This window comes from Giardia intestinalis, chromosome 3 (assembly GCF_000002435.2).
Source record: "Giardia intestinalis strain WB C6 chromosome 3, whole genome shotgun sequence".
Taxonomy (NCBI): domain Eukaryota; phylum Fornicata; order Diplomonadida; family Hexamitidae; genus Giardia; species Giardia duodenalis.
This window is the reverse complement of record NC_051858.1, coordinates 499076-514122: the sequence shown is the minus strand read 5'-3', so window position 1 is coordinate 514122 and position 15047 is coordinate 499076. Positions and strand designations below refer to the sequence as shown.

The window sequence follows — 15047 nt, the reverse complement described above, 5'->3', positions numbered from 1 at the left end:
CTACTTCTCAACAATGAAGTGACGCTGAAAGAGTCTATATCATCGCAGTCATGACAAAAGACCAATTTCTAATCTTAAAACAAAATATGAGCAGGGACGCAGAGCTGGTCAAAAAGTTGCTTGAAACAGAGACTCAAGGGAAGAGGCGTATCGCCCAGGCGAGGGAAGAAAATGCACAGCTTGTGAAGGAGGCGAAGGATAGAGCCCACAGGGAGATAGAGGCATTTCAGCGCCAAGAAGAGGCTAAGCTTGTCGAGCTGCAAACAAAGAATGCCGCAGAGATTGTACAGATATCGAAAGACCTGGATGAGCGTGTTACAAGGGAAATCAACGCACTGAACAATTATGCATCTTCTCACATCGACGAGGCCGCCAAGCTCATTGTGAAGGTGGTTTTGGGACAGTGACAGTAACAGTGAATTACTTGCTTTTCTCCGGAGGGAATTCCTTGAAGAATGAGGAGACCTCTTCTGCCTCGGGGTCAAACTCTTTGAGCGCTTCTGCTTGTTCTCGCTTGAGAGATGGCTGAACGTCGACTAAGGTCACAAGGCGTTTGCTCACATCGACAACGTAGCTAACACGGTACAATGAAATGGCCAGTACCGCGCTGACTGCATTATCAGAATTTGCCTCCTTCTGCTTGTGAGTGCGAGACAGGATTGGCCGGTGCGAGCAATGTGCCGAGACCATTGAGTACACATCCGTTATCGTTGTCTTCTGTATAAAGTCCAGCTTCTTGCATAGCTCCGAAGGTATTGGGGTCAGTTTCCATTCAGCGACAAACGATTCGTGTGCCCTGCGACCAACGGTAGTCTGGGTGTCGTAGTACAAGGGATACAGGGTGTCGGTATCTAGCCACCCTGCTCTGGCTGTGGGATGATCGTGAATATCCTGTCTGTACAGCTGGACGGCGACAATCGGTGTGCCATTGAGCAAATCACTTCCCACGACAGTCAGACAGCGCAGCTGACTATCAAGAGACTCTACCTTAACTATGGAAAGCCCCAGTGGGTTTATCCGATGGGGAGATCGAGTCGAAAACAGTCCAACCCTGTGTGTCTGACGCGGAGGCATAATATAACACCGGAAGGTATGGTTGCGATTAAAGTGAGTGTGGAGTAGCAGGTAGACTGGCGTGCTGGATCCAGCACTCCCTTGGGCCCTCTCCATGCCACCAACACCCAGTGCCGATAGCTGAAGAAGTCTCTCCCAGCCTTGATCAGTGAAGACTATCCGGGTCAGCTCAGTGCCTGCGTGCGCAATAAACGGCTGACGTGGGGATTCGAACCGTTTTCTAAACACGTTATACGCTATACCCAAATACCCCACTGAATAACACTTGATTGATGCAGGGCAGGGCACCGGGAGAAAAGCCAGCGATCGGCCTCGTGGGTGTAGAACCATAGACTCGATGGGTTCTAGCTGCTTTAGTGGCGGTTGGCCAGCCTTGAGTTGTTGAAGACGATACTTCAAGAAGTTTAGGCGCTGCTTCTTTTGCTCGATTGTTTGTTGCAAGCTCTCCATAAGTGCTTTCACCTCGAACATTCTTCTACGATAAAAAGACAGATATGTTGAAAGCTTGTCGGGTGGTGCAGCTAAGGAGGTCATCCAGATTTTTGTCTATCCCTAACCACACGGCTCCCCGCACCAGTAAGCACCTATCACTGGACTCCGTATAGTACCAATCTATACCACATTTACAATGAATTCTAATTCCCCGTACTAGCTTGTCTGTATTAGTAATTCAAGCAACAAACCAATTGCACAAAAGCAATCTTGCCATCTGCTGGCCAATAATACTTTCTACGTGTCAGCTTTAGTATGTCTTCAACCATCTATAAGTTAGTTTTCCTATACGACGTAAGCGTTTAAACATGATCTGTAGTCCAGACCGAGAAAAGCTAACTTCACATGGATGCAGGCTCAGTGACCAGTGCTACAGTCGTGCATATCTCCAATTGCTAATGAGCCGCAATGCAACAAAAATGAGGTACAAGAAGAGCAGGCCAGTGAGCATGTATCCCAGCGAAATGCTAAGATCCCGAACGAAGGTTGTCCCATTCACCAGAGCTCCTACGGCAAGAGCAAATATAACTATGTTGATGATGTAAATGATGACCTCTCCTGTGCCGGAGTAGACCGAAAGCTGTCTGTAAGGTGTGGCATACTGCACTATACCCTCAAATTCAACGGGAGGACAAAAGCCTATCATCCGTCCGTCACGAAGGATTATGGGGCTTGACCGGATCAGTATAAGGAGGTCCACTTCATTCTCCAGGCCGAATATTGGCCCATAAGGGGTGCTCCGGATGAAAACTGCATTGCTCACAATTGAATGGATTTTAGCGACCAGCTCAGCCTGATCGAAGCTGGGGCCGCCACCAAAGGCCAGGACGAAGCATGTCGGCTCATGCCCCAGTTGGGACGCACGTACCCTGCTGTTGCTCATGAAACAAAAGAGCTAGCTTTTGGTATTTTTGTAATTGGTTTACATTGAAACGCTAGCTGATGTTTGGATTGGGTCAATGAGTGCACAAAGGTCACCGTGCATCTTCGCAAACAACTGAGACGTCATTAATTCGGCCTAGGGTAATGGCAGACAACTTTGCCTTATCTGCTGCCAAGTTTGTCAGAACAGTACTGACCGTCGTGTACATCTCCGCGTCGTTAGTACCAATAAGGATGACCAGTTTCTGAGTGCCGAACACGCGGGCTTCCATCAGCTGAACGTCCGAGCTTGCTCGAAACTCGTGAGGATAGACCACAACCGGTTTCTTCGTCACCTTTCTGACACCGTACGCAGCTAGAATCAGCGCATCTGATATGCTTATGTCTGAAATCATGATGGCCTTCTTGACAGAGTAGCTGGCTATATCGGCGGTTTTAGGGGGTACCACAATGTTTCCACAGCTGGGGCAGGTGAATCCCTCATCAGAAACAGGCTGAGCCGTACTTGGGGCGCTGTTTGTTTGCATTAAGGCAGCATGTATGTTGGAGAGGACAGAGTACGACTTCTTGTTTGGATGAAGGGGTATCTCCATATGCACCTTCTTCTTTCGCATGACTCTGCAGAGCACACCCGTATCAGTAATCTCACTAGGGAACTTGTCCACCGTATGCCCAGCTTCATCCACTAGTGCGACTCGCGATGCAATCCACGGGTAATTGAATATTTCCCTCCAGTCGGGTCTCGTCCGAGGATCTGGTTCCAGCAGCGCCTCCAGCAAGTTCTTGGCCTGGTCGTTAACAAAGGAAGGGATAGGGTCATAGCGACGATTAAGCATGGACTCCACAAGGACCTCGTAGTTATCTGATGGGAAAGGCAGCTTGCCGATCAGCATGGCATAGAGCATGATTCCCAAGGACCAGATATCCGATTTGCGCCCATCGTACCTGCTTCCAGAGGATACCTCTGGAGCAATGTAATGGGTTGAGCCGCAGAAGGTTGCCTGTGAGTAAAAGGTCTTGTCAGGGTTGTAAGAAATAGCTCCCAGACCGAAGTCAGTTATCACGAGATGCCCATCATTCGCCACCAGGACATTTTCAAACTTTAGGTCTCGGTGACAAATCCCGAATCTGTGACAGTACCGAAGAGCGCACGCTATCTGGATAAAGTAGTCAAATGCCTGATCGTCTGACAATTTTGTCTTCATGTGTTTTAGAAGCTCCCCGTTGGCATGGTAGTCCATCACCAGCCAGAACTTTGAAGACGTCCCGATGACTTCGTGCATCTTTATGACGTTTGGGTGTGAAATGCCCTTTGTGACAGCAATCTCAAGGTTTAGGCGGTCGGCAGCTCTTTGAGATAGCCCCACTTTCTTGATGATCTTCACTGCATACTTCTTCCCCGTATCCTTCCTGGTTGCCAAGCGCACCTTTGCAAAAGCCCCTGACCCTAACAGCTCCGAAACCTCATACTGTCCGAGCTGAACTGGCTGCTCATCGCTCATTTCAAATTTTAAACTCACTCATACGATGTAGAGACATTTACTCCTGGGCCAGTCACACTAATACGCGCTTTTGTCTGTAATGCACGTTAAGCATGCGCCCGCAAAAGATGGCCGTAATAATAATTCCTATCACAGAGAGAATAATAATAGAACAGGATATACCCAACTGAATGACAATTGGTTTGGTTAACTTAATCTTAGCATACTTGATCCTGCTGCTGATATAAAGACCGGTTGTCCCTGCCAGAACATCCTCTACAATTACAAAGGCGTTGTACTCCTGAGTAAGGGGGTTTGTCCCTATGGGGAACTGTGAAAGAGGAATGTTTGCAATAATATAGTCTTGCTTCTCAACACTGCTAGTCAAATTGAAAATAGGCTGCCTCCAGGCCGGATTTAATGCATGCGTGATGGCTGTAAGAACGCCACAAAAGGTTGTTGGCACCGGATTGATATTTTCTCTTCCCACTGGAATGATAAATATGCTGTATTTTATTTTAACGTTAGAGACAAGCGACGAAAGGGCTCTAAAACTCATCACCATTTTGGATTTATCCGGGAAAACGACACTAAAGGCAGGATTAGCTGGCATTATTATATATTCCTTAATGACAGCTGGTAAGGAGTAGACACAGAAGAGGGTGGCGCTAGGCGCTGTAGTGCTTAGCGTATTAGTGGAGTGTATCTGGAGTTTCAAAACGGTACTCAGGGCACTATCACTCAGCGTGTTAGTGGCGCTCTTTGAGACGCTGAAACAGTTGGGTTTTATGCTTAGGCTTTTAATGTACACAGATTGGTTGGTAGCAAAGGTAGTGTACCTGGTCACTTCAGAGATAAGCAAATCGACATGGGATCCCAGAGCCAGCTCGAAGCAAATGGTGTTGTCATCTGCGTATTCTCTGTTGTAGAATAGGGTCAGCTCCTCTGTTGCCGCTATTGCCGAGAATGGTATCAGGAACGGTGACAAGTTTAGTTTCAAGGGGTCTGCAACTTGGTCAAGGGGCCTGGCTGCAGGGCTAAAGAGTAGCCCAACTGTGAGCTGATGTCGTTCTATTAACTGCGTTTGATTGAAAGTCGTTTTAGTCGAGAACATCTTGATGAAGACGGTGGCTTCCAGAACCGACATCTTCCCTGTATTCAGGCACATCAGGTGTGGATGTAGGATAATGTAGTATGTTCCCGGTCTAGCCTTATACATGTGCATATTGTGAAGAATGTCATAGTAGTAAATGGTCTGAGTATCAGCAGACGTTATCCTCGTGGAATACCGACAAAGGCCGTCAGCGTCTATCTCTGTGGGAGTAGCAGGATGATAGTCAACATAGATATCAGCTCCCTCGAAAAGAAGCCCTGTGTTCGGGATTGTGAGTTTTAAGTGAATTTGTCGTGAAGGAGAGAAAAGCTTATCATAGACGGTGTCATCATACCATAGCATCTTATACGCAGCCGGAGATGTGGAGTCAATGGGCGTTGGCTCTATTTCTGTAGCCATTGTTAGCTTCACTGAGGTGATCCCCACGGTGCTTTCGCGCTGGTCACTTGTCAGCACACAAAAGACGGCTAAGTAGTAGAGGGTACTTGGCTTAAAATCAGGTAGTGGTATGGATAACTTTACAGACGCAGAGTCAGTCTTCACGGGCGCGCAGTTGTTAAAGGGTGAGATATGGCTTACACAAATATTGGTAATAACAAACTCAGATGGCAGAGATACTTCAAGGAGAAGCTGCGGGGTGACAAGAACATCATTTTTATACACAACAGAGATGGAGTCGAAGGCTGAAATGGAAACGAACTCACCATCGAGCTGCAGAGGGTATGTGATGTTGGTCACAGTATCGCTGTCTAGCTTTCTCACACTAAGGAAGGTGATGGAGCCTGCAGCAGCTTCCGTCAGGGGGTTGGGTAAATCAAACTCGAAAGTGTATAACCATATATTGGAGCCGACCTGTTCACTGATTGGAAACACGGTCTTTGCGTGGAAGAAGAATAGCGCCTGTCCGTCACTTGCAACAACCTTTGCAGAGGAGCTGCACACTCCGGGACTCAGGACAGGGTTCGATGGAGCCCCGTTGCAGACAGTGTAGTGCACAGTCACCCCCGAGGGTATATGCGTTAAGAGGATGGTTGCAGACTCCAGCGTCAAGAACTCCTTGATGTAAACTACACGCTCGTTTGATCTAATATTAATTGCTCCAAGGTACTCCTGATGCAAGGGCTCAACAAGCACCTTAAGTGTGGTCGTGACATTTGAGGTCAGCCGAAGATTGTATGCACCTGTCTGCTCCAGATAAATGTTGTACTCAAAGATCGCTGTTCCTTCAACAGTCTTAGTGTAAATGCTTTCGTCATTGGAATCCAGCATAAGAATTACAACCGATACAGGGACAGTAGATGCGATGCTGATGCTGTTGTGAATAGGAACAAGGTTTGGAAGGGCCTCTTTAAAGGTTAGCGAAACATCTGTGGGAGTATTGGCAGTTACCAGGATAGAAAAATCTTGCCCGATATTCTGGGCAAGAGTGTTGGCATAGAAAAGGAGGAGGAAGGCCGAAGCAATCATACTGCCACAATTGCCTGACGGGCTACCTTATGATGTGCAGGACCTAGGGACTGAAATGAGATCAAAAAATTGAAAGCTTTGGCTCTCACAAGTATATTTTTACTTATAACAACTGAGACAGTGTTTTTGCAAGTTGCCATAACGAAACTATGCATGCAGTGATCTACGGATTGCTTGTCTTATTAACTACAATTACCACAGCACTATGTGACCTACATACTGCTATCTCTGTTGTTGAAGATATAAAGCAAATATCGTGTTCCAATGATGCTGAATGTTCAACCAGTTTAGCACTACCATCAGGTATAGTCGCTTGTTCAAGTAATAAATGTCAGCAAAAATGCTCTCACCAGGGCACGTGCATTTACCCTGCAGGCCAGAAGTGCACCAATGGGCACTGTTCCATGAGATGTACTAATGATCAGGGATGCGGAAACAATCAGCGCTGCATCACCTCTGGTTCTGCTGAAGGAGTTTGTGGCTGGAGCTGCACAGGGTCTTGTGCAGGCCAAACCTCTTGCGGAATAGACGGCATCTGTCGCCAGACATGTGCTAGTGACACCGACTGTCCCACTGGCTCCGTCTGTAGAGACGAGTCTTGCTTCAGGACATGCACGGAATCCAAGGAGTGCTTATCAGAGGGGAGGCTTCACTGCTGGAACGGCGTCTGCAGGCAGAAGTGCGCCCAGGCCACCGACTGCCCCAGTGGCTACATGTGCTCGCTCGCAGGAGACTGCGAAAAGGTCTGCTACTTCAATGCGGACTGCAGCGTTATCACTGGAGAGGCGTGTCTTAATGGGCACTGCAAAGACGGGTGCAAGGATGACGCTGACTGTTCTTCCTCACAAACCTGCAACATCTCCACCTCGTCAAGCACGGGCACCTGTGTCTGGAAGTGTAGCACCGATTGCTCTGCAGATCAGGTTTGCGGGGCTGACGGTATCTGCCGCAATCAATGCAGCAAGTGCCAGGACAAGGAAGAATGCCTCTACGGCTCTTGCTTTAAGAAGTGTAGTAGTGATACTGACTGCACAGAAACCCCAAAACTGTCCTGCATAGGCCTCCACTGCATGGCTGTCTGCGTCAGCGACGTGGATTGCACGGGCGGCCGGCTGTGCTCCTTCGAGGGAACCTGCAACTACCAATGCAAGAGCGTTGCCTGCCCACACCCTTCCCTGTGTGCACTGGATGGGGTGTGTCGCTTCAAGACCGAGACGTGCCAAGATGGTTACACCAAGGGCCTGGATGACGGATTCTGCTATCTGACATGTGACTCCAAAAACAGCGACAGTCCCTGCGATCCAATGAGGACAGGCACAAACAATAAGCCCTTGGACCCCAGTGTTTTCGAGAGTAACGCCAATTACAATACTCAGCAGCTGGCTGCCCAAGCCACATCTCCCCTGAACCAGATCTCTATGACCTGTGCCGGCGGCAACCTGTGCAAAGCTGGCTGCATCATCGACAGCGACTGCCCGCTACTGAGCGTGTGCGACCAGGAGACCCACAGATGCGTGCGGCGAGCGGACGCCCCCGTTTTGGCAGAGATAAAAGGATGCTGGTGCGAGGACATCAGCTTGCAAGCAAACTATGAAAACCTATCATTCACTTTAAACGTGCGTCCCAGAAACACTGCCGAGTGCAGGGCAGCGTTTTCCACGACGGCCATTGTCCGACTCAACCTATCAGATTACGAAGACACCATAGTGCAGACTCTATCCGACTTTAGTTTCTCAAATACAAACATGATAAGGCTCGCATGTAATCCCAGCTCCTTGCAGAGCTGCAAGCTGGCGATGATAACAAGCACGTCCGCTTCTGTTTCCATAGAGTCAGCGACGCATATCATGCCAACTATTATAAGTGACATACTTCTTGATAAGTATGACTATGATACTTGCTTTATAAGCAAAGGTTCCAGTATTCAGTATATCAAATCCCTGGAAGAAACTACCACGCAGTTATGTGCTCGGTTATCATGGAACCAAGCATGCCCCTATTTATCTACTAACCAGATTGTGCAATCCACCCTTATTGTTCATTTTAACGATAATCTAACTTCTCGAGATGACAGATACTCTCTACCCGTGGAAGCCATATCCAGTTCAAAGTTAACATATTGCGCCTCCCTCGATGAACGCGATACAGCCTTAGCTAGTCGTATCAACAGCTACTTTACTGTCAGTTGGTTGACTGGTACATTGTCTTTGCAGCTTATTATTGATGAAGTGGAGGCAAACGTAGATGTGGAACTATCAAGCCTGCGAACAACCTACATGGAGGACTGCATACAGGAGTTCAGCGTTGTCATTTCACCTATTAGTGTCTTCACAGTAATGAAAGGATATGATACTATCAATAGTCACTTGTGCTCTATTCCTCCCACCACTAAGCAAATTGTGTTAACAGCGGTTGTCAGGGATGAAAGAACGAGCGATTCCATAGTCTTAGAAAGACCCTTTCCATCTTTTTCCTATACGTCGACAGCTTCAATCCCGTTTTTGTGTGGAACAGGGTATCACAAGACAGTGCACCCCGACAGTTGCCGCAGTTTCTTTGCTAATGTATCAACTAGCACTGTGAAGAAGTTGAATGGGTACGTGCGCATCACCTTTTACGATAGTATGGACACCTCTGGAAACGGGATGATTCGGTCTACTTTCTATTACGTAACATACAACCTTGGGTGCTATAACGGAACCGTAGTCATAGTGGAACCCACAGTCCTCAGCCTGCGCCTCCAAGAGTCTGGGGCCAAGGATTGCAGCATCCCTACCCTGGAGCAGGCCGCCATCTGGCAGGGAGTCGACCTTGTCAACGTGTCAAGTACCCGTCTGAATGAGGCCGGCGCCCTCGTCTATATGATCACTGCCGAGATATACACCAACTCCTCCATGCTCCTTTCAATGGGGAAGCTCGCAAAGCAAGGCACCTTCAGCAGAGATACAGACGTGCTCAGGTTCTCATGCGAAACAGACTGGGTGCCTGGTTTTGGCACGGAGTACGCTGGAATGAGCTGCCAGAGAGTCCTTGCCGAATTGTGGAACAAAAAGAAGACAGCCCTCGTGGGCCTCACCATAGACGGCGTCACTAACACTAGTATACACTCGGGGTTCATCCCCAGCATCACAATCCAATCCCAGGACTACAACACCACGTACATTATCACCTTCTCCGTTGCCGCGGCCTTTGCTGTGGCGCTGAACACTATGGCACTCGTTCTGTGGGTCCGGTTAAATAAAGATGTCAAGGCCTTGAATCTCATGATACGGAGTCAGCATCGTAAGGGAAAGCAGCAGAGCAGCAGAGCCAAGAGTACGATGCTGGGAAGCAATGAAGACTTCAATAGCCCCACATATTAGTATGTACATTAACGCTTCCGGAAGTAGTGCACAAGCGTCGAAATTGAGAAACCAAAAATGCTTATGGTCAAGGAGGAATTAGAGTATATACGATCACGCTCTGCGGCTGGAGACTTTGAGCTTGTCAACGTCTTAGATCATAGCTCCACTGCGGCTACATTTACTTTGAAGCTCCACGGGGTCCTTCTCACCATTCATTTATCTGAAGCCGGGTTCAAGGTGCTCAGTCCCCCAGAGCATGCAACGCAGATAGGGTATCCTACCATCGAGGGCTTGCTTATGTCTCAGAGTCAGCAGTTCACCGACGACTTTTTTGCACAGGTGTGCAACAAGTTAGAATCTGAATCTAAGATGTCTTAGACTTACTGTGTTGCTTCCTAGGCTTGAGAGTTACACGGGACTCGCCCTCGTGAACCAGCAGATCGGTGCGGATGCCACTGGACAGACCGAGCTTTTCGCCCCGTAGGTTTTCTGCCAGCTCTTTGGCTTGATCGCGTGAATCACAGACCACGTATGCGACTGGCTTAGGCTTTTCAGTGTGCTTGTTAATAGGTATTCGAATAGCTTTGGGGATGAATCCAAGCCTTTGCTCGATGGATTTAGCCAGATCGTTTGCAGTGAGGCCAAGAACGTTTCCCAAGAACACAGTCGCCTGCTCCTCGTCGTTCACTTTATCATATCTCATGAAGAACTGGGTGTTTTTGTGCAAACTCTCAAAGTAGCGACATATCGGCCCAAACTGTGGCTTGGTCACCCTTGTTAGGCAGTCTATGTAAATTTTATGTTGGAATTCCCTTGTCCCCGTCACAGAAGTGTCGATAGAGAGCGCTTTAAATGCGTCCTCTATCTCCTTACGTGTTATTTTCGGAGGATCGCTGTCATATCTCCAGGACATTACCAGGGTCTGCTGCGTCGATGCCACCTCATCTTCTTTAGTTTCCTTTTGCGTACCTGTAATCTGCTCCCCGCAAAGCTTGGACAGCGAGAATGTTTTCTGTGAGGCAGAGGGGTCTGTGATACCGGTAAAATGCTTTAGTTGCGGCTCCATAATATCACGATCATGCGGTGTGCTCTTGCATGCTACCAAATTAAGACACACGTCATCCACACATTGCGGGTTGGCCGACTCCGGGGCTAAGTGTGAGACAGACATAAATTTTGGCTCAGAGAGGTATCCCTCCCGCGATGGGTTCTGGGATTAGTGCAGGCTGCTATAGCACCATAGTGACCCCTCATTTGGAAGCTGTTACAGATGACGAGACAAGCCTGCTCCAAATGGGAACTTCACAAGAGGTGACAGAGACGTCAAGCGCCTCAGACTCTCAGCGCGATCCAGACAAGGACACATCTGGTTCTTCCACACATTTATCACGGGACTCTAAACGGCCCAAATCCTGCGGTGTTGACATAGCACCCAAATTGGCTCCGCCACACCCTCCCTCTGCTCCAACAGCTCCAGTCATGCCCCCTGTGCGTACCCGAAGGCATAAGGTACATAATATAGCGTCCATTCCAGACGCTGAAGACCTTCTTGAGCTCACAAATGGAGGCGAGATCAAGTTCGCGCCGTCCTCTATCACCAACACAGACTTGGCCCACTTACATCTTTCCAGTGATCAACTCTCTAGATTAGCCGCTATAGTCTATCATGGCCGTGCCCGGTACGCTCGTCTTTTGCTAGCAGAGGGCTCCCCAAGGTACAGTAGCTCACTACTACTTCTCTATGAGCTTCTATCATATTCTCTTCAATCAGGAAGGTTTATAATCAGTCTATTGAACCTAGTTCCCGAGATAATCACCACACTGTCTTATGTTCGGTTAATTTTGACGTGTCTGTATTGGGATTATCCAGAGTACAGTACCCTCTATCCTGTGCTTCTTAGGCTGGCAGGTGCTGGCGAGCCATCACGCAGTATGGATCCAGTCGTGACAACTATCTGTTTCAACGCATATCCGAGCCCCTGGTCATCCCCTGCTTCGATTTGGTGCCGCAAGCTACGCACACAGGATCATTTGTGCCAGCATATGCAGCAGTTTCTCGCAGACTATCAACGGAAGCTGCGTGTGAAGACCGTGTCGGCAGGAGAAGCCGTCCACAGTGTGAAAAGGTACAAAGTAGACTATTCCTTCGTGATAGAACTTTTAGTATTTGATATAATCCGCCGTATCCTGGTGGGCGACGCTAGCCTGGCAATTGTGATGAGTAATCTTCTTCCAATATTCTCATGCACCAATGCATCGTACACTCGCGCCATCTACACCAACTCCCCAAAAGATATCTATTCCGTAATGACCAATACAATAGGGTCTCCATCGATCATCCCAGACCTTTTCCAGCTTCTTCTTAACAAGGCAGGTGTTCCGGCTTTTCGCATTCAGCTTTCTGAAACACTTATTGGCAATCTTGTGGCCATTGAAGGTGTCTGGTATGTAGTCGATACAATAAAATATGTCACGGCAACACGGTTTTATGGCTCTGACTATGTCAACATCCCACTGCACTGGTATTGTAGGCTCTTCCCCCGGGCATCTAGCTTGTTGTACACTGCCGGCTTCCCCATTCTTTACTCAGTTGACCGTATTGAAGCCACTGAGCCTGTGACTTCTCTTTCGTCTCTTAAATACAATCTAAACTTCATCAAGAACCAATGTTTCTGTGTTTCTGAATTGTATGATGCCATGAGTTTTCTAAAAGACCGAGATGAAGAAGTGCATAAAAGAATACATAGAACGCTGGATGCAGTCCTCCCTATAACTCCGAAAGTGGTCTTGTTCAATCAGCCAGCATCTCTTTCTAACACAGGCTCGTTCACGTCCATTCTGCAGCTAACAAACTCTCCTTTGACGCCAACAGGAAGGCCTCCATCTACTCTGCGCGAACCCTCTCCGAGAAGGGCTAAGACATCTACCAATATAGCGAAATCAAAATTATCTCCTCCACTGAACAAGCAATCTGCCTCTCCAGCAAAGAAGTTTATTTATCGGCAGCTGGGAAATTCAACCAGCTATATCCAAGCCAGTGAGCGGATAAGTCTTTCTCAGACGCTCGTAGACATGGAAGGCCCTGCTGCACAAACACTACTGAAGGGTTTGAGCTATATACTACATACAGGCGCATACAGCATGCACGGGTGGATACTTCCAGAGGATTGTACATTTGATGGTTACACACTAGGTCCTAACACGAACCACTCAAGTGCAGCTGCCTCTACAATTGCTTCTCTAACTTCAGCCCCAAATCCGTGTGTATCACAAGCCCTGAGTGACCTAGATTTGTGTGTCATGCGGTACGCTATTTACACACTTGTGGAGCGTCTACTAGCAGAGCTCAAGATCGAACTGGATTCTTGTTCACCCAACCTCAAATTGAGCACTCCCCCACTTTCTGCACGGCCGTCATCAATAGGAAGGCACACACAGAAAGCAGAAACCTCAATGATGCTTGCCATTTCAAACTTTCAAGTGCGCGTCGAGCAGCAGTGCTTCTACCGGATTCAGTTCTTCAAGGACACGATCATGGCAAGGCAACCTTTTATTCTCAAAGAGCACAGGCTGTCCATAGACATGATGACAAAGTTGAGCACCGACACAGAGAGCTTCAAAATCATAGTGGCCAAATTAAAGGAGCATGTCGATACCTTGGTGTTTGATAATAAGTTGAGGATGATACTGGTGTTTGATGACCAGAACTTTAGTACACCCATTACCGAAGAAGAAGAGCATAGCTTATTAAGTAATATGAACAAGTTACTAAAACACGTCTTTTATGCTAGTAAGTGCTCCAATAGGGAACAGATGACCCGTAAGGGTCGCGGAATCCTTGGCAGTAACGGGAGACTATACTTTCTCATAGAATTTGTGAAACTACTATAATGATGCTTCACATATGTCCACACAGCACTCCATCCTTAGACGAAATAGTGTGTGTTTTATGATCATTTATTAATGTCATGCGGTGAGGGAACGATGCTTCTAACAATATTCGATCTCCTAGTTTCAGCCTTTGCACGCAACAGGTGTGTACATTGAGAAGGTCCTGGACCAAGTGTATTGGATTTTCTTCTCTCACGTGGGCCAACTTGAGCACGCCACTGATCAATCTAGGACTTAAGGTATTCAGTGGAAGTGAAATGTCTAATCTCGCCACTGACTGCATGAACGTCATATCTGGCAGCACGTCATGCTCTTCAGCAGCTACATCTGTAGCGTCACTCTCTTCACTAATGGATAGGTCAAAGTCTGATGGCACGTATCTGTAACCGGTGCTATTCAGTTTGGACCTATTCTCATCGTTCTTTTCATTATGTTCTGTACTTGCTTTCTCGGTGAACAGCTTCACTTTGCAGCATATTGTTTGCCCCGGGCTAGGGCCAATTATGATCTCACCTAAATCCAGCATATTTGCTAGGGAATTGATGTGCATATAGTAACGTTGCAGATAAACGAACGTGGCCGCAACATTACATGAGCGTAGATATGCTTTGATGGACGCGCAGCTCCCACACTTTGAACATGCCAGGAACCTCGTCAATGGTAGAGTTGTGTTGGGGAGACACACCCTAACAGCAGAGCGTTTGCAACGCAGATACTTTCCTAGATCTTCGGAGAGCATCAAGATCTCGTCTGTTGATAGCGCCAGTTGGAGGAAGCGCGGTTCAAGAACCAGAGGGGCCACCCGTCCATACCTGGCTATCATGTCAACGTGAGCATCAATCTGTCTCTGGCGCTCTTCTACTGCCTTCTTCGCCTGCCTACATCTAGCGAGGCAAGCGCCAATTGTCACCAACTTCCCATTCATAGCTGTTGCACCATCTAGTAGCAGCTCATATCCCTCTATACTAGCAGAACTGGGGAAGGCTTGAACCATTTGCTTGCCGTCTGAATACTGATAACTTTTCCCCAGCCGCGCCTCGGTAACAAGCTTATGAAATTCTTGAAGAACAAATGACAGATTGAAATACTGCTTATATAGCTGATACCCGGGATCGTCAGTGTCCTGGGGTCTGTAATTCGGAGGGGCTGTTATGTACTTGCATGACTCTATCTCCGGCTCGGTACAAGTAAACCATTTATATGGAAGTTTGTGATTAAAGCGATAGAATGCGTCCAAGGGAAACGTCTCTGGCGGTATCGTTTCATCGACTGTGAAGGTGAGAGGCAGGGTTTCCTCCATGC

The 15047-nt window shown here is 47.8% G+C and overlaps 10 protein-coding genes across 10 annotated transcripts; 4 read left to right on the top strand and 6 right to left on the bottom strand.

Moving 5' to 3' along the window:
• Nucleotides 1-86: 86 nt before the first annotated feature.
• Nucleotides 87-407, top strand: GL50803_0014660 (Vacuolar ATP synthase subunit G; the record flags this gene model as incomplete). Its single annotated transcript, XM_001706239.2, has 1 exon — nucleotides 87-407. One exon carries the CDS (start codon nucleotides 87-89, stop codon nucleotides 405-407), a length of 321 nt encoding a protein of 106 aa, XP_001706291.2.
• A 13-nt stretch (nucleotides 408-420) lies between these two features.
• Nucleotides 421-1608, bottom strand: GL50803_008191 (uncharacterized protein; the record flags this gene model as incomplete). The annotated part of the gene is made up of 1 exon (XM_001706237.1): nucleotides 421-1608. The coding sequence occupies one exon, from the start codon at nucleotides 1606-1608 to the stop codon at nucleotides 421-423; it is 1188 nt and encodes a 395-aa protein (XP_001706289.1).
• A 328-nt stretch (nucleotides 1609-1936) lies between these two features.
• Nucleotides 1937-2449, bottom strand: GL50803_0020413 (uncharacterized protein; the record flags this gene model as incomplete). The annotated part of the gene is made up of 1 exon (XM_001706236.1): nucleotides 1937-2449. One exon carries the CDS (start codon nucleotides 2447-2449, stop codon nucleotides 1937-1939), a length of 513 nt encoding a protein of 170 aa, XP_001706288.1.
• A 91-nt stretch (nucleotides 2450-2540) lies between these two features.
• GL50803_0014661 (Kinase, CAMK CAMKL) lies at nucleotides 2541-3950 on the bottom strand (the record flags this gene model as incomplete). The annotated part of the gene is made up of 1 exon (XM_001706235.1): nucleotides 2541-3950. One exon carries the CDS (start codon nucleotides 3948-3950, stop codon nucleotides 2541-2543), a length of 1410 nt encoding a protein of 469 aa, XP_001706287.1.
• Nucleotides 3951-4002: 52 nt separating this feature from the next.
• Nucleotides 4003-6510, bottom strand: GL50803_008195 (uncharacterized protein; the record flags this gene model as incomplete). The annotated part of the gene is made up of 1 exon (XM_001706234.1): nucleotides 4003-6510. The coding sequence occupies one exon, from the start codon at nucleotides 6508-6510 to the stop codon at nucleotides 4003-4005; it is 2508 nt and encodes an 835-aa protein (XP_001706286.1).
• A 149-nt stretch (nucleotides 6511-6659) lies between these two features.
• GL50803_00113565 (uncharacterized protein) lies at nucleotides 6660-9872 on the top strand (the record flags this gene model as incomplete). The annotated part of the gene is made up of 1 exon (XM_001706232.1): nucleotides 6660-9872. One exon carries the CDS (start codon nucleotides 6660-6662, stop codon nucleotides 9870-9872), a length of 3213 nt encoding a protein of 1070 aa, XP_001706284.1.
• Nucleotides 9873-9929: 57 nt separating this feature from the next.
• GL50803_008200 (uncharacterized protein) lies at nucleotides 9930-10232 on the top strand (the record flags this gene model as incomplete). Its single annotated transcript, XM_038046358.1, has 1 exon — nucleotides 9930-10232. The coding sequence occupies one exon, from the start codon at nucleotides 9930-9932 to the stop codon at nucleotides 10230-10232; it is 303 nt and encodes a 100-aa protein (XP_037901795.1).
• On the bottom strand, nucleotides 10219-11025 carry GL50803_008201 (RNA recognition motif-containing protein; the record flags this gene model as incomplete). The annotated part of the gene is made up of 1 exon (XM_001706231.1): nucleotides 10219-11025. One exon carries the CDS (start codon nucleotides 11023-11025, stop codon nucleotides 10219-10221), a length of 807 nt encoding a protein of 268 aa, XP_001706283.1.
• Nucleotides 11026-11057: 32 nt separating this feature from the next.
• GL50803_0014662 (uncharacterized protein) lies at nucleotides 11058-13745 on the top strand (the record flags this gene model as incomplete). Its single annotated transcript, XM_038045779.1, has 1 exon — nucleotides 11058-13745. One exon carries the CDS (start codon nucleotides 11058-11060, stop codon nucleotides 13743-13745), a length of 2688 nt encoding a protein of 895 aa, XP_037901794.1.
• Nucleotides 13746-13752: 7 nt separating this feature from the next.
• GL50803_008204 (uncharacterized protein) lies at nucleotides 13753-15045 on the bottom strand (the record flags this gene model as incomplete). Its single annotated transcript, XM_038046359.1, has 1 exon — nucleotides 13753-15045. One exon carries the CDS (start codon nucleotides 15043-15045, stop codon nucleotides 13753-13755), a length of 1293 nt encoding a protein of 430 aa, XP_037901793.1.
• Between the last annotated feature and the right edge of the window lie 2 nt (nucleotides 15046-15047).